Below are 17984 nucleotides of genomic sequence, written 5' to 3'. Positions count from 1 at the left end.
CAAGGAGCCTAGGACTAGCAGGGGAGTATTTAGGAAGGGCAAGCTGGAAAGTACGTGGCCCCAGGCCCCAGAAGGCCACGTGGCCGATGCAGTGTGTTTTGAATTTGAATCCTGCGTGCACCGAAGCCAGTGATAGGATCCCTGACTTGAGGCCAAGGATACATTTTGCAGCCCTATTCTGGATTAGCCGGTGGGTGTGTAGAGAGGAAAGCAGGACATTGAGAAAGGCTGTTTCAGTAGTCCAGTCTAGAGAGGAGCAGAGCTCTGGAGACATTGAGCGTTTGGGGAAGGTGCGGAAAGTAAGAATGCCTTCAGGGAGGTGGAGCTGAAGTGGGACTTGGGCAAGGTCCATGACGTGAGGGATGGAGAGCATGGAACCCAAGATGACCAAGGTTTTTGGCCTCACAAGATGGTAGAGGGCCAAACTAGGGTGGCCAGAGTGTAGGAGGAAAGGGACGCAGGTGTCCCAATCAGAAGGATCTCAGTCTTACTGGCATTGAGGCAAACAGTTAGCTGCCCACCATGCCTGAATGGCAGTCCGGGATCAGAGAGGAGGGAGAGTGGGAGGTAGAGGAAGCTTAAAGGAAAAAAATCTCATTAGCATTACACTGGAAATGACAGGACGTTTTATGAGGATGGAATGGTGGACAGTGTCAAACGCAGAGGAGATCTCAATGCGAATGAGAACAGCGGGAGAGCTGGAATAGAGATTTGAGGGCATAGTTTCACAGGTGTTCAGGAGAGCAGTTTCCATGCCTCTGGCGAGGGGCAGTTGGGGAGGGCCAGCTTCTCCAAAAGTGTACCCAGGAAAGGGGTGGTGGAAACCGGGCGATAGCCAGGCAGGCGGGGTCAGTAGACTTTTTTAATGGTGCACAAGCGAATGCTTGAGGGATAAAGGGAAAGCCAGTGAAGGAGTAGTAGTTACAAGTCATCAAGAGCCAGGCGAGAGGAGATTTTGTCTAATGGTTCTGGAGGAGCAGGGGAGCACCTGTTGGAGGAGACCTTCATAGAGCAGACCACATTCGAGGCATCATCCGGTGCTATGGGCAGGAGGGAGGAGAGTGAAGGGGTGGAAGAAGAGGAGCCCAGGGAGATGGGGAGAAAGGGTGCGGGAGTGGGGGAAGGGAAGAGCATAGGACAAGATGTCCTGAGTGTTAGATGTGAAATGGAAGGCCGTAGCAGTTCAGAGAGCCTGAGAAGTGGGTGGTGGACACTAAAACTGGATTGGAGAGTTCATTGCATATTTTGAAAAGTTTGGATGTGTTAGTGGCTCCGAGATGAGGCCTTGGATATGGGCTTGCTTCTTGGAGTGGATAGGGAAGCAATATTGCCTTGAAGCAGGCCAGTTGTCAAGAGTGAGCCCAAGGTCTGCAAATTCTGTTTAGAAACTCTGCACTTGTTTTTCAGAGATGCTAGGTCGGAGTCATACATGATGTTCGAGGCAGGTTTTAAGCGGATCCTCATGGTAGGGGCAAGGAGGTCATGGGCGTTAAGAGATGGAGGTGCAAGTTAGTAAGGACAGAGGGAGTGTCAGAAGTGGGGGGGGTGAAGGTGAAATAGGAGGCAAAGGCATCGGCTGGCAACTCACTTCATAGGTCGTGTGACAGCGGAGGAGGTTGGCAGTGCTGGGCGTGGCTTCGACAGTGGACAAATGGGTCCCAAGCAGGAGGAGAGTGGGCAGTCCAAGGGGGGTGACAGATAGAAAACCCCTAACTGAATCCTGAGAACTGCCATTCTGACAATTAGATAAACTGAGATGGTGCAAGCCAAATACTATTGTTGATGACCCAATTATCGTAATATCTTTATCCTCATCCAGCACAATAGGACACTGCAGTCATTTCAAGATCCTTATAGCAGTATTCTTGGCTGCCGAAGCTTAATGGGTGCTAATGCAGGAGCCTAAAGCAACTAGTACAACTGGCAAGCCACCTGGAGAACAAAATTACACGATAAACGCCAATCTTCCAAAAAGGTTTATTTATGTACAAAAATTCAAAAATGTCCCATTAACAAAGCACAAAAGAAATTAACCAAACTCAAACATTTAAATATCAGTTTGTACACAACTATTGGCGGTTTTAACATGTACTGCTTCAGAGATGTGCGCAGCCCTTCTCAGGAAATCCAACCTATTCTGCAGAGCTTTCACCATGTGATGGGCCAGCTGGACACAGCTGAAGACCCTCATTTCTTGGCACTAACAGCATCATGCACAAACCTCTCAGCCCCCTCCCGCACTGCCAACCCAGTGTCATTACATCTATGAAGAGCATTTAAAATGCCAATTGCCCCCCACCCCCCTTAAAAGATAATGGTCTGAATTCCCATTATGGAACCCAAAACGCATATGTACAGACGGTCCCACATTACCCCAACAATGGGACTTAAAACCTAGGTTCTCTCCTCCTAAAGAGGAAAGTGTGCTCCCCAAGGTGCTTGGAATGGAAGGTCAGTGCACCTGTTGCTCACATCTGGCTCAGAAATCTAAAGGGTCCACAATATAGGTTTAGGATGATGGGAAACAGAAGCCTAAGCCACATCAACGTGAGTACAAGCACTTTGGAAGTTAGGACCAGATGGTGTCAAGCCACAGGGTCCAGAAGATCTGCACTTCATGGGATCAATTTCAGTTCTCCAAATTGCTCAGCCAACAAAAATATCCCTCAGTTGTGCCAGCTGAATAGGTCTGGAGTGCTGGAAGGCTGCATTGGTCGCTGTGCATATATCCTCTTACACATATTCCTTGCCAGCACTGGAGGGAGCCTTTGATTTGGGGTACTTGCGGCCAGAAGATCCAGTCCTCCTGGGGCAGGAGCAAGCAAGGAGGGCACCACCAAGAAACACCAGCAGTGACCCTGCCCAGCCAATGAAGATTGCAGATCCAAATTCATACCTGCAAAAAGACCAAAGTCAAGACATGGATTAAAACCGCTAAAGAATAAATAAAAAAAGCATAGCACACGGGGGAACTTTAGCGTGCCAGAGAGCCCACACACAAATCTCTTTGGAACACAAATGGTTCCCCCACAAACAAAATCTAATGGCATTGCTGAATAAACAAATTCTATTTCCTGGTACCCCTACCATAACAGAGACTAGAGTAAGATTGTGTTCATGTTTGACGCCGTGGATCTGTTCTGGGGTGTGAAAACATAGGGTAAAAATGGTATCCAGTCATTTTAGCCAACACAAAACAGGTAAGTTTTACCGAAAACCACAATAGCAAAAAAATAGCAAGCATTCCAATATATATGAGTGGGGTAAGGGGTTAAAATGGGGATTAAGATAAAAAGGAGCCCCCCCCCCTTTTATTTATTTTCAGCGAAACCTCTGAAATAAAATAGTCTTCTGTAAAATCACATAACCGGCAAAAACACAGGAAATCGAGGAACTAGGCGTAATAAAATATATGGGGGTATGTATTTTTTTTATTTGGGACCCTCACTAGCCTTTTGCTTTCCTTCCCTTATCACCCTAGTTTACACCCCACATGTTTTACCCTCAACCCCAATCTCAACCCTTATTTTTTATGGGTTATCAGTAAGGGATGGCATGCTTGAGTCAAAATGAGAGCCAGGGTGGTTTGGTGATCGTGCTCTTGATGGTAGTCAGGTGGGACTTACTTCGTGTTGACAGGGGTAAATGGATTGTAGAAGTCCTGGATGATCTTATTTCCATACCATGAGCATGCAATCAGTGCAGCCAAGCCTAAGAGGGAAACAAATAGTGATGTCATTCCACAAGGACATGATTTTGCAATGCATTGAGAGTATATGTAAAGACAGTACTTCATCCAATGTGAGCAAGCTCTGTAGCAGGCAGCTTACTACAAAATGAATCACCCATAGGCACATTAGTAATTGCAGCACTTATGAAAGGGGTCCGAACAGCACTGAAACACAAGTCAGATGCCACGTCTACTAAAAGTTATGAATGTAGGACATTACAGCAGAGGCATTTCTTAGCTGGGGCTACAATATGATATGATAGTTTATAGAAACTATGTTTTGAAGCGCTTCTTACAGCACCTATACACAATGTGTTTTAAAGCGCTTCAAGGCAAGGGAGGGAACAAGGGAAGACATTTACATTCTTACAGGCCATGAACAGTAAGGATGTGAAATTAACTATCGTATTCGGCCTGACGACATTTCAGATAGTGCAAGAGCTAAGACAGAAAGGAGGGGGGAGAGTGGAAAGGAAATGGAAACATGCGACTCCTGTACTAGGCCTGGCCTTTCCGGTAGAGACGGAGAAAACAAAATGTTAGGGAGAGTGGTGCAGAAAGGGTGGGGCGGAACAAAACAAGCAACTAACGTACTAGGTTGACATTTCAGATAGTGCTGGAGGGGGTGGTGGACTCTAAGGGGAGGGGCAGGATACAGATTAGGTTGCTGTCATACTAGGTCCATGGACAATTCTGAAAGTGCATAGAAGAAAGTAAGGGGAGGAGATAGGAAAAGGGAGAAGGGAGAGAACAGCGTAAGCAGTCAAAGAGTGGAGTTGCAAGAGGGGGAGAGCGCATACAATTGCAGAAGTCAGTACTAACAATGTTGCAAGCCTGGATACAAGATTAGATTAAGATAGGAACAGCATGATTCAGGGCCACCATGAGTACAAGATGCAAAGGAAGTCCAGCATGAGAGTTGAGAAAGGGTGCCGCACAGTGAATAGAGTAGCTGCACAGCATACAGTAGTTTCACAGCTACCAGGAGAAGTGCAAGTCTTGGTTTGACCAACCCCACTGATGTGTTGGCTTAGATGTGTGAGGAATAGCAATAGTGGTGCAATTAAAGTGGATAGGGGGGAAAGCAACCTCTGGGCAAGAAAGGTGGAGGAGATTAAGATGCAGTCAGAAAGGTAGAGCAGGTATAGATTTGAGAAGCTTGCAGTGTTGGTATGCACAGGGTTGTGGTCTAGAGAGGTTAGAATGCGTGTAGTCATGCATAGAATTTAGAGAGCCAGAGTATACAGGAAGACCAGGAGTAGACTTGTCGAGTTGTCCAGTTGGCAGAGCAGGATCAATGTTTGTTTATTGTGGCAGATAATTGTAATCATGGCAGTGGTGGTAGTGAATTCCTTGAGCCTTGGGTGGGGTCACTGGTGGAAAACCCAAGGTTGTGAGTCTTTGCTAGTGCAAGTTAGAAAGGTGTGGACTTGGAATGGAGAGAAAGTGTCTCAAAGGTTAATGTGCTTTGACGCAGGCTTGAGCAGATTCCAAGCCATGCTCCTTTTACATCAGCGATTAAAAAGGAAGGGAAAACTAAGAAGCTGCAATATTAAAATAAAACCACTCAACTATCACATTCTGGCCGTTGGAGCCAGAAACACCCCCACTAAACACCTCCAACCCTGCACAAAAGGTAAATGTCTACCATTACCTTGGTCCTCCATATTATATACGTTTGAGCCTTCCAATGACATACCCGCTATTTATCAAATTAGGCCCTAGTGTTTGATGCAGAGAACCGTAAAGGCCTGTGAGTGAACGACCATGCAGTGGTAAAGATATGCCCAACAGGACAGCACCTACCACCAAGGAAAGGTTCATTGGGACCATTTTTGTATTTTGAGTGTTTCCCATCATTCCTAGCTAGGAACCAACAGCTTGCTTATACATTAATGGGATGTAGAGTATGCCACGTTCCTGCAGAAGTATTCTGAAGCCACTAGGACCATTGGCACTAGACCAACGCCTGGCCACCTCAGGATTCCTGTATTTTTTGCAGCATCATTAACACCCCTTACCCCAAAATAACCAAAACTCACCTCCAATTAGGAACACCAGGCCCCCGGTCATGGCAATGCGAGCCTTCTTCACCTTGTCATCCCCGCCGCACTTTGTGCACTTCATGCCCATGGTAGATATACCCATGCCAATAGCACCTAGCACAATGGACACCACCATCAGCGCACGAGTAGCCTGCAGGGAAGCTGAGCAAAGAAAAAAAAAAATCAATGCCCAATCACAGCCAACTATTCCCAACCCCTGTACAAGGCACGCTGAAATAAACTAGGGTGCACACAGGCCGTGCAGCAGTCTTTCGGAAAATACATTTAAATGAATTACATTGCTCCACTTCACACTAGACGGTGGACATCAAAATCCCAGAAGAAACGCAAGTTAACACATCGCACCTGTTGTGCCCCAACCCCAAATCAAGTGGCTGAAGACTGGCTTTGTTGGCGAGCTACATTTCAGAAGACTTCAGAGCACAGGGATAGCTCAAACATCACAGGGGGCTGGGGTTGCAGTGAAGCAGGTCATGGGCGGTAATGGTTATGTGACCAACATACATGATTGGAACGTTTGTGTGTCCGCTAATAGATCACATAGTACCATAATGCTCTATGCCGAGGAATGGTAACTAGAGACTGGCTCAGACCCCCACCCCGCAAACTTAGTACTCTTAGCCCTGAGGAATGGAGTCAGCAAGATCTTAAACGAAGAGTCATAAGGAAGAGTCATGCAGAACTCCTCCCACAACAGGGCTCGAACCTGGGCTTTACTCAGAACTGGAGGACTCAGCCCCTAAACCTGCAGACTGAGACTGTTACACTACTAGAAAGACGAGGGAGTTGCTTGAATGGGTGCATGCAGTTAACCTTTATGTGACGTCCCAGTTTATGGTAGCGCGCATGTGCGGGCCTCTTGTGGACCCGCGCATGCGCAGTAAGAATAAACTGCGTCCGTGCGGCAGTTGCTGCCGGGACGCGTAGCAAGCAACATCGCGTCCCGCGTCCTCCTTACATGAGTGCGTGTGCGTATGCATGTGAGGGCCGTGGGGCCATATGTAACAACTGGCGACAAGGCGGGATTGCCGCCACAGCGTTAGCCCAACGTACGTGGGCGCACAATCCGAATCATTACGCGAGGACACGACGCGGACCGAGCGTGGACGTCCTTTTCTCCTCAGAGCAGTAGCGGCCTGAAAAGGTGCTCGTGCGCTGCTACCCAGAGAAGAGAGGGTGAATTTTTGGAACATTTGACTGTCCAACAACCTGGGGACAATCCAAAAAAAAAAAAAAAGCCAGACACAAGGGAAAAAGGCGACAAACAGCAGGAGGTACGTTGAGCCTTACACCAGCCAGGTTTGCGGCCTCTAACACAACCAGAGGTGCCTGTGCGACCTGTGAAGATGGCCAGTAGCGACGAAGATACAGAAGTTGCGACAAGAGCGGTGAGGACACAACAGGGGTCGCTGTTGCCAATGAAGGAGTTTGACACGTCGGGGCCCCCGTCCAAACTAGGACCCAGGTGGCTACTATGGGTTAAGAAGCTCGAGATGTACTTTACAGCGACCGGAACCACCAACGATGATGCAAAAAGGGCGACCCTTCTGTATTCGGCCGGGCTGGACGTAATGCGCATCTACGAATCACTCACCCTGCCAGTAGTTACTTACAACACTGTCAAGACTGCGCTAGAAAACCACTTCATTCCACAGTCGAATGTCGACTATGAAAGATTTTTGTTCTGCAGAGAGAAAGAATCTCTCGATCAATTATGCGCCAGACTGAGAGTGATGGTCAGCACATGTCGCTGGGACAACGACCAGTTGATAAGAAACCAAGTCCTCCAGGGCTGCAGCTCAGGTAAATTGTGGCGACAAGTGCTGAGAGAGCCGGGGTGGGCACTACAGCAGATACTAGATAGTGGCCGGACGTACGAGCCGGCGGAATCCAGAGGAGCGAGCATGGACGCAGCGGTTAGGCCAAGCGCACGGGAAGAAGCTTTTGCCATAAACAAAAGGACAAAGCTGAAGGACAAGGGGGTCCCGAAGACAACGGAGGACAGAGATCCTACAACACCCGGATCACTCTGCCAAGACTGCGGATATGACCTGCCACATGTAGAGGAGTGTCCTGCTAAAACAAGATCCTGTGGACGGTGCAATAGACCGGGGCACTATGCCCGCATGTGCTGCGCCCCTGCTCCTGTGCCTACACAGAGGCCCCGCGAGAGCAAGGGGCAGCGGTTTCGGAAGGCAGCGCAGCATCGCAGCTCTCGAACAGGAGGTACAGAGGTTGCAACTTGCAGAGGAAGAGGAGGAGGAGGAAGAAGTGTTTTTCATTTCAAACATTGCCTCAGAAAGCAAACGGAAGAGACAACCCAGGTGTGTGGTGAACATACTGGGCGTGCTGACGCAGATCCTCATCGACACCGGAGCATCCGTATGCGTGCTGGCGGAGGAACATTATCTAAGACTCCCAGGCCCGCCGGCACTGGACAAGTCCATGGCGAAGATATTCACTTTTGGAGGAGACACCCCGTTGCCGCTCAAGGGTGTGTTCGTGTCACCGGTATCGAGAGGGGAAAACACCATCAAGGCAAAATTTATTGTCACGAATGTTAGCCCTCACTTGCTACTCAGCTGCGCTGCATCGGAGGCCCTCAATTTGGTTCACTTTGCATATGGAGTATACCAGATTGACATCGAAACGCTGCTGGACAAGTTCTCGGGCATCTTCGAGGGAATAGGGAAGCTGAAAGCACCCCCAGTACGCCTACATATCGATGAGTCCATCAGACCGACAGCCCTCAAGCACCGTAGGATTCCGTTCCACCTAAGGGAGAAGGTGGAGGAGGAACTCCGATCACTCGTGAATATGGACATTATTGAGAGAGTGGAGGGGCCGACACCCTGGGTGTCACCGATTGTGGTGGCTCCCAAGCCGAAACAGCCCGGGGCGGTGAGAATTTGCGTGGCCATGCGCCTCCCAAACGCTGCAATCAAGAGGGAGAGGCACATTACTCCAACTCTAGATGACATTATCGGAGAGCTTCAGGGGGCAAGAGTATTCTCAAAGCTGGATCTACGAGCGGGCTACCATCAGCTTGAACTGCACCCGGACTCCAGATTCATAACAACCTCCACGACGCCCTATACCAATTTAAACGCCTGAGCTTCGGTGTTTCGTCAGCTGCCGAAGTATTTCAGAACATCAGGGGGGTGCTGGCTGGCCTTAAAGGTGTATTGAACATGATCGACGACATCTTAGTTTTCGCGGACTCGGAAAGGGAGCACATGAAGAGGCTGGAGAACACGCTCCAGAGACTGAAGAACTTAGGGCTCACCCTACATCGACAAAAGTGCGAGTTCTTCAAGGACAGCATTGGTTTCTTCGGATTCACCTTCCATGCGGCCGGTGTATCACCTGACCCGGCCAAGGTCAAGGACATTAGGGAAGCCGCCCCCCCCCCCCCCCCCACAGAAGTAAGGAGCTTCCTGGGGATGGTAACTTACTGCCGGCGTTTCATCAAAGGGTTGGCGCCGCTGGCAGAACCGCTCAGAGTGCTAACAAGGAACGACGCTGCGTGGAAATGGGGTACCAGTGAACAAGAGGCATTCCAGACCCTGAAAAACGCCCTTTGCGATGGGGACACCATGGCATACTTCAACCCCAAGGTGGAATCGGAGGTAGTCGTCGATGCGAGTCCAGTGGGAGTAGAGGCTGTGCTGCTGCAACCCGATGAACGCGGGGACATGCGTCCCATAGCCTATGCAAGTAAGGCCTTTTCAAACACGGAAATGATACTCGCAGATCGAACGGGAGGCGTTGGCCATCCTGTGGGGCTGTCGCCATTTCCGTTTATACATCCTGGGAAAACCTGTCGTGGTGGTGACCGACCACAAGCCGCTACTGCCCATACTGGCAGGCATGTCATCTAAGCCGCCCCCCCCAGGATCGAAAAGTGGATGCTGGCCCTGATGGAGTATGGGGTGAAACTAATTTATCGACCAGGAACGAACAACCCGGCCGACTACCTGTCGCGCCACCCCAGCAAGGAAAACTCTGTCACCGACATCGGGGCGAACGAATGCCACGGGCTGCTGTGTCAGGTGGTGGATGGGTCCCTTCCAATGGCACTCAAGAATTGCAATAGCGACGGAATGCTCCAATGACTAGGTCTTTAGCATCATCAAAACCGCTGTGAGGAGCGGTGATTGGAGGGAGGTGCTGCGCAACAACTCGCGCCGACAAGTAGAGGCCCAGAGAGACCTCCAAGCACTCTGGAAAGTGAGAGATGAACTCTCCGTCTCAGACGATGGGCTAATACTTTGAGGGAGACAAGTCGTCATCCCACGGGCACTGAGGACAAGGGTGCTCGAACTGGCCCACATTGGTCATCAGGGGGTTGTCAAAACGAAGGCTCGGCTGAGACCCAAAGTATGGTTCCCGGACTTGGAGGGGAGAGTGGAGCGCTTCGTGAGGAGATATGTGGCATGCCAGGCGGCGGCCCCAGGAGACAGAGCCCCGCCGATAAGGTTGATGGAGCGCAGTAGCAAACCATGGGGGACTGTCCACGTGGACTTCGGTTCGACTGGTCGTGGCATGTACTTTCTGGTAGCAGTTGACCAATGGTCCAGGTACCCCAAGGTGGAAGTGGTAGAGTCGACGGCGACGGAGTTCGCGACAAAGGCGTTGGACAAAATGTTCGCCACACATGGATTCCCAGACCTCCTGTGCTCAGACAACGGGCCGCCGTTCACGGGCAGCCAGTTCGCAACTTACCTCCGGGAAAGGGGGATCTGGCATCGCAGAGTGGCCCCACTCTGGCCGCGAGCCAACGGGGAGGCCGAGAGAATGATGCGGACTCTCAACAAGGTCCTAAGAATTTCCGCCAGTGGCGGAAAAGACCTGGAGAGAAAGTTAGTGGAGTTTCTAAGAATATCGCACGGTGCCCCACCAGTCCACGAGAGTGGCTCCCGCCGAAGCACTGTTTGGACGATGCCCGAGGGGAATGCTACCGGAAGAGGAGGGCCGTCTGCCAGGGATAATCAACAATGAGGGAGTCCAGGAAGAACGGGCCAGGCGTAACGACAAAGAAAGTGAACGGAGGGGTCTGCAGGAAAAGGAGGTGCGAGTAGGGGACACAGTGCTGGTCAGAAACCGGCACCCCGAAGGGAAGCTGCCCCTGCCATTTGAGCCGCGCCCGTGGATGGTAATGCATGTGAAAGGCACGATGGTGACGGCAGCCTGCGACCGAGGAACAGTCACGCGCAACCGATCGTTCAAGAGACTTGAAGTGCCCGCTGAGAACGGGAATCCGTGGGTCGGGAGGAGCCACCTGGAGATCAGGAGGGTGAGCAGAACAGGGACTCCACTGGCTCGGAACGGGAGTGTGCCACTCCGCCCACCACCTCGCCAAGATACCCGGTCCGCCGGGAGCGGAGGATACCAGGGCATCTCAAGGACTACGTCCTGGACTCAGGTGACTGAAATGAGAAAGTGAGGTGAGACTTCAAGTTGTTAATGCGACCGCCCACATGGTCACCAGTTGTGCAGGGTGTGCACACCCCGAAAGTTTACACTGTTTTGGATAAAGTTGAAAAGGGATGTGACGTCCCAGTTTATGGTAGCGTGCATGCGCGGGCCTCGTTGTGGACCCGCGCATGCGCAGTAAGAATAAACTGCGTCCGCGCAGCAGTTGCCGCCGGGACGCGTAGCAAGCAACACCGCGTCCCGTGTCCTCCTTACATGAGTGCGTGTGCGTATGCATGTGAGGGCCGCGGGGCCATATGTAACACTTTACAGGTTCACATTTTAGTCAAAAGGCTTTACATTAGTGCGTAGGCATTTCAGCTATGCAGCAGTAGTTCAAAGAGGTAATGTGACCACTTCACCACAACGACAGATGAAATGGGTGTAGGGTAGTTCAGATACCAATCCCAGCCAATTCAGCATCAGTGCTCCCAAGACTAACATGATGCTGCCACAGGGGTCCGTAACCTCTGGATCTCCATATGTCTGGTACAATCATTCCCACCAGTCCTAGCCTATGGCGAGGGATAGCGCAGCCGGTCCAAAACACCTGTAGAGACACTGGTTTGACCCCTGTGGCAACAATTAAACTGAACCAAACATACGGCGGCGTAAAGGTGAGCCACTGAGACAAGCACGAAAAAGTTACTTTCTTTAAGCAGCACGCACCGTCATTGCGTAGTCTCCCACGCTCGACGAGTTAAATGCACATCTCGGAAAGCAGAAAAAAACGTTCGTTAAATCCAATAGGTGACGTTAGTGGGTTGGATTTGCGCTCAAATTATTATGAGTACATTTGTGAATAAAGGTCGGGTTTAGAGATATGCAGGTGCTGGCCACCACGCCTTCCCCCTAGGGCCCCGGAAGAAACTAAAATGGCGGCAGCGTCGCTGACGGACTTCAAATCCGCCAATGGCTTTTAATCAGGAGAAGCCCTGAACTGGCTAGCGCCGGAATTCCCCATCGTCGAGCCCATCCTTCGTAGTGAAAAACAATCCCGCGGCGACTGCGTCAGCTTCCCTCCCCCTTCCAGGCCCGAGACAGGTGTGTCTGCAGGCCGGGACAAAGGTTTGAGGTTTCAGCGAAACCCGGCAGGCCAGGCCGCGCCGGAGAGCCCATGCACTACAAGGGGCCAGACTGACCACCCCTTCCTGACGAGCTTACACTGAAACTCGGCAGGCTAGGTCGCGCCGGAGAGCCCATGCACGACAAGGGGGTAGACTGGTCACCCCCTCCTAACGAGCTCGCCATGATGTGCGCGAGTATGAGCGAAACCAAGTATGCAATGGGGCGTTACATGCCAGTTTAGACGGAATTCAACATGGACCGGATAAGGCGGCCGACCTCCCTTTTAAACAAAAATGGGCCCCTGGCGGGGCGCAACTATGCAAAGTACATTCTAAGTGATGATTGTAGGTTACCCCCCCTCCCCTGGTTAGAAAACCTTTACCTAAAAAGAAGCTGCACTGAAGAATTCCCACACCCCACAAGCTAGGCGTGGACCGTAAAGTGCACAGACTATGCCAGTTATAATCCTGGCCAAAATGACCCAATGCCAGACGCGCCATGGTGCCGCCCAGCTGGTCACATCACAACCCAGCGCTTCCATCTGAAGCACGAAGAGTCTTAGACCTTTCAGGTTCCAAGCTGAACAGTTCACCGCAGCCCTTTCGATGCAACCTAGGTTTGCCCCTCTCTCCCAAATACAGGAGCATTTTCGGTAGCTCAGCAGTGCATGACGTAGAGAACAGCCGCCACCCAAGCATGTTCTATTTTTGTGTTGCTAATCTGTCAATCTGGTATTTCCAGTTGGGGCTCTGGGTTCTGCGTGCGAACAGGTCTCATCCCTGCGGTTTGTGAAGGGCGTGGAAGTCTGAAGCATCCCTGGCACCTGGGAGGAATTCCCAACAGGAATGGAAGAAGCCGGGTTGCTATGATAAAAACAGCTCTGCACTCGCTCCATTAGAAAGCTTGCCCATTCCTTGCTCTTTACTTCAGATTAAAGTCGCCCTATTCATGACCACATCAAATTCTGCCATGTTTTATGGGTCAAACAGACAAGGGCTGGAGCATCTCCAAAGTGACGTCATAATGTACACCCCTACCACCCAAGCCAACAGGAACAATCATCCGACAGGTCACTTCATTAGCATAGACGACGCGTGAACCCTACCCAACAGTGGTACAAGGCGTAGCAATGCGCACCATTGCACGCTTGGGGTACAATGTAACTGACTGCCATCAAAAGCATGCTGCCCAGAACCCCAGTGCAATGTGTCTTCTCCCGAGAGGACAGTGATCTCAAGTACATCACCCCACACCCGAAAATAAACCAGATCACAGCAACAATGCCCAAATATACAGGTTCCCCGTGAGCACAGTCTTGATGATAACCCTTTGGATACGCAGTCACCACACAGCAAGGATAAGGCAGGTTATCGCTGGCACCAGTGTTCAGCAACAATGCAGCCAAAGCCGCAGCGATTAGATAATGGCTATCGCTAAACAAGGCAAACAAAACATGCGCCCTACGGTCTGCACCTCATCTCACTGCACACATAGCGAAAACACAAGGAATCCAGTATGTAGGAACCCACCACGTGCACGATGCACTGCACACCACTATATCACCCCAATGGAGGTTTGGTGATTAAAGTAAACAGCCTGCTCTTTAGTTCAGTGCTTTAGATTTAAAAGTTGGGATATTGTGGGACGGCACAACAGGAGAAAGGTTGTGTGTGCATTTTATCACAATGAAGGTCACCATCAGGCGCCGTGGGTCCTTGGTGTGATGTTTGCTTTTGCACACAGACTTCTCCTCTCCAATATCTGTTGGCATTTCCAGAAAGGGACAAGGAAACCCATCGACCGGTAAAGAAAACAGTTTACCTCAAATCACAGGTTCATAGCAGGGTTCCCACCAGGTAATTTGGTGGTGCTGCCTTTTGTGATTCCTCAATGTGGTATGGAATGGAAAAATGCTATATAAAGGGACCCAGCTATGGGGCTGATATCTCGAAACGACTGTATAGATTGGGTCACCCGAAGTACAAGGAAGGACTAAACCCAACCTCTATGCAGCGCTGTGGAGCCAACACAACCTATTTAGGACACGGCAACCCCGGGCAGATCAGACAAGCCATACAAAAATCCCAGACAGGAGAAGATGCATGCCACCACTTGCCCGCAAACATCTGCTCATTACAGGAGTATCAGGAATTGACCACCTTCATGACAAGAATTATGTTGGCCCAGAGTTTGATATAAAATCTCAGTTCATGTAGAAGCCTGGCACATTGATATTGTTATATTTATTGGTTCTAGTACAATCAATTCAATTGTGCCAAGGGTTATATTGTGGCCACAGAAAAGGACAAAATACAGTACAGGCATTTTGCTGGTGAGGTCACATAGCGGTCACGGATCAAAGGCAGTCAAATTACAGACTTTAGGCCAGCAAAGAATTTGGCCACAAAAGAATTTCTGGTCAGGCAGAGAGTTGCACAGATTTGTTAAACAATGCAGTTTTAACTATTTCACAGAAGATAAGACTGGTGGGTGTTATTTTGGATCAGCTGTAGTTTGATGTTTTGGTGGAAGTTCATGTGTGGATGGCATTACAATAATCTAGTTTGATGCCAATAATGGGCCTTGCCAGTTTAAGGCAGTTTTTGGAGTGTAAGGAATTTTATGAAGCTGTTGATTAGTTTAGTGGAATAGACTGGAGGAGGCGATGGCCTTGACCCATCAATGCAGGTTTAGCTCCCAAAGTTTTAACGCAAAGCAATACAAGAACTATATTCTCGTCAATGCAGAAGGCAAAAGCAGGTATAAATCAGTGCAGGGATCATACAATGAGGGCTTCCGTTCTGTCATCATTCAGGCAGAGAGGATGATCTGCCATCCAGACCTGAAAGATGCATTAGATCCAGTTGACATTGGCGGGGTCCAGTCCAGATTGCTGGTGAGCTCCAGGAGAACATGCGTCATCGGCAAAGTTTGCGTAAGGCATGTTTAGGCTGTCCAGGTGATCAAAGAGCAGTCTGGTGTACATGCGAGAGGGTCGGCTGCTTGATCACCAGCAATGACCCGGATCGTTCAATCAGGAAGATTTTATCCAGTTAGCCACTTCCGTGGAGAGGTTTATGGTGGCAGCATAAGAGATCAAAGGCTGCAGAGGGGTTTATGATTTTGGACCACAGTAGGTGGAGCCACATGGCAGACCCTGGTAAGAAAGGGAGGCCCAGACAAAGAAATAAGGTCACATCTACTTGGGACTCCCCAGGTAACAGGTGGCAAACACCCATGTGACAACTTTAGGACCAACAATATGTGCCTCTGGTTCCTGTTCCCCAAAAAATGTGGCAACTGGACACTGCTCGGGAGTTTACCGACAAGCTCCTGCCCATTAACTAATTTTGTATCGTCCCGCCATATCAAGCCAGGATGGGGGGGGAAGATGGACTATATGCTCAATCAAAAAAGCGACTGCCTTTAATGTCCGGGGAACACCTTTACATTGAGTAGGCCTGACTCAAGAAGCCTACAACCCATATTGAGGCAGCGACAGTTCAAAATTAAGATTTTGAAAACCCCCATCTCCTGGTTTAAGCACACAAAGTATAATCATCACTGTGGAATCAGGCGATTACACAGTCAATTTACTTCTACATGAGGCCCACTAACGTTTGAACAGTATGCCGGATCCTTTATGTGTAATGTGTATAGCAACATTCTCAAACACATTCGACAGTAACTTTCTGAGTAGATTTGCAAGGCACCAGTTTACATTGTGAGCAAAATATGCTTCTGAAGCAGGTTCTGCAAGCCAACCAGGCTCCCAGGCTAAAGGCAGGAGCTGAAAAGCACCACACAACTGCAAACCGTACAAGGGGATTAACCAATGGGCACTGCTTTAGTCCGTCTAAGCTCCAGTACATGCTTAATATCCGTCCCTGCGACACAGCTACAGAGAGTGGACCAGAACCCAGTCACGCGAACAGTAAATGAGATAAACCGGCAAGCGATCTACACGGAATTCTCTCGGAACACTCAACCAATAAAGCTATAATAAAAAAAAGTTACAACAAAACACCTTGCTCCTGGGTAACAACTCCGCCATGTTTCCCTACACGGCGCTGAACCGCTTTCACTTCGCAAGGAGTGTGGCCTGTGCCGAAAATGGCGCTGTTCGTAAGTGCAAGTTCACCGGCTTCTTCGCCCCGTGAATGTTGCGCTCAAACATGCGTCCTAAAAAAACGGTGTCGTTTTATTCGGAAGGTACGAACAGATCCCCCCAAAGCCAGGCCAGCTGAAATGCTTTTCCTACAGGCCTTCCAGCAAACAAGCCTCCCTGCCCCCAGGGGAGGTGGGGGTTAGCAGAGCGAGTGAACAAAAGAGGCGGGCCCAAAAGCAAGGCCGTAAAAATAAGTCACCCAACAGGTTCCAGTCACCCGAAGAGCGCAGGAAATGTGATCTCGACATCCCCAGGGCGAGAATGGGGGCGGGGGCACCAGAACCAGAGGTGAAGTAGCTGACTGGCAACGGCCAGGTTCAAGGAGGCCGCAGGGGAGAACCTCGCCCCTGCGCGGACTACCGTTTCAAATAAGTGGCCTGTGGACAAAGGCCCAAGGACACCGGCAGAGTGTAACACTCCAGCGGCACCATACCCGATGCCAAACACCTCCACCAGCAGAAAGGGTCATTAGAAGCCCAATAACCGACCACGACCCGTCTAAAGTCCAATCCCGGAAAAGCTCGTTCCACCCGCAAAGAGCCAACGCCCCAACAAGCACCTCCCCCGTGCCAACGCCTTCGCACCCATCCACCGGCTGACGAAAGACCCTCAACCAAACCCACTAACAAGCCGCATTCCCCAATCCACCCACCACCCGTTTCAGAGAACTTGTTGGACAGCCGCCCCCCTCCCAGTAGCATAAATACCCACTGCCAGGCCCCAGCCTCAAACTAGATGACACTTGCCAGCCCCATTTTGGCTAGGCCCACCATGTATGCACGGCGCATTCGCCCTGTCCCGACCCCGCCCTCCCCTCCCTACACACGCTCCTGCCACTGAAAGTTGCCCACGGGGCGCACTCACCGTCCAGCTTGAGCATGCTGTCGTACACCTTGCACTGGATCTGGCCCGTGCTCTGCGAGGCGCAGCTCATCCACAGCCCCTGGAAGATGGCCACCGCCGTGATGATGGTGTCCCCGGCGTAGGAGCTCATCTGCCACTGGGGCATGATGGTGGCCGCGATGAGCGCTATCCAGCCCAGCACGGCCAGGACGAAGCCCAGCATCTGCAGCCCCGAGTTGGCCATAGTTGATGCTTCTGCGCTGCGCTCTGGCCTCTCCTTCCTTCCCTGTCCGGATCGAGTGTCCCGCTCCGCTCTCGTCTCAAGTTCCGGATTCACCTGGGGCAGGTGTGGCGGGAGGGGTGCTATATAAGAAAGGGGGCGGGACTTCGGCGTGGTCACGCCCCACCCCGGGCACAGCAAGAAGAGTTTCATGACATCACCGACTGGAAGCACAGGGAGGGCTCAGAAAGGTGAGTAAACAGAAACCCACAGAGGGGATGAAACTAGCTCATCCGTAGGAAACCCCGCAGATCACAGAAACCCCGTAGACTTCAGCTGAGTTCATAGGACAGAACTACCCCATAGCGACACACCAAGGTAAATAAACTCAGCGGACCTTTAGACTGAGTTTAT

General features: G+C 50.6%; 1 protein-coding gene across 1 annotated transcript; it reads right to left on the bottom strand.

Moving 5' to 3' along the window:
* Window positions 1-1963: 1963 nt before the first annotated feature.
* CLDN7 (claudin 7) lies at window positions 1964-17691 on the bottom strand. Its single transcript, XM_069645802.1, has 4 exons — window positions 17372-17691; window positions 5773-5937; window positions 3627-3711; window positions 1964-2896 (listed from the first exon to the last, which is right to left on the bottom strand). Exons 1-4 carry the CDS (start codon window positions 17592-17594, stop codon window positions 2734-2736), a joined length of 636 nt encoding a protein of 211 aa, XP_069501903.1. The 5' UTR covers window positions 17595-17691; the 3' UTR covers window positions 1964-2733.
* Window positions 17692-17984: the final 293 nt, after the last annotated feature.

This window comes from Ambystoma mexicanum, chromosome 1p (assembly GCF_040938575.1).
Source record: "Ambystoma mexicanum isolate Mex_15411 chromosome 1p, UKY_AmexF1_1, whole genome shotgun sequence".
NCBI classification, from domain to species: Eukaryota; Metazoa; Chordata; class Amphibia; order Caudata; family Ambystomatidae; genus Ambystoma; species Ambystoma mexicanum.
Note: the sequence above shows the minus strand (reverse complement) of the source record. Positions and strands in the feature narration are given on the sequence as shown.

Coding starts and splice junctions, on each gene's coding strand:
- CLDN7 (XM_069645802.1), bottom strand. CDS start 17,594: ATGGCCAACTCGGGGCTGCAGATGCTGGGCTTCGTCCTGGCCGTGCTG. Junction 5,938..17,371: donor CAGCATGCTCAAGCTGGACG/GTGAGTGCGCCC, acceptor TTCTTTGCTCAG/CTTCCCTGCAGGCTACTCGT. Junction 3,712..5,772: donor CCTGGTGTTCCTAATTGGAG/GTGAGTTTTGGT, acceptor TTTCCCTCTTAG/GCTTGGCTGCACTGATTGCA.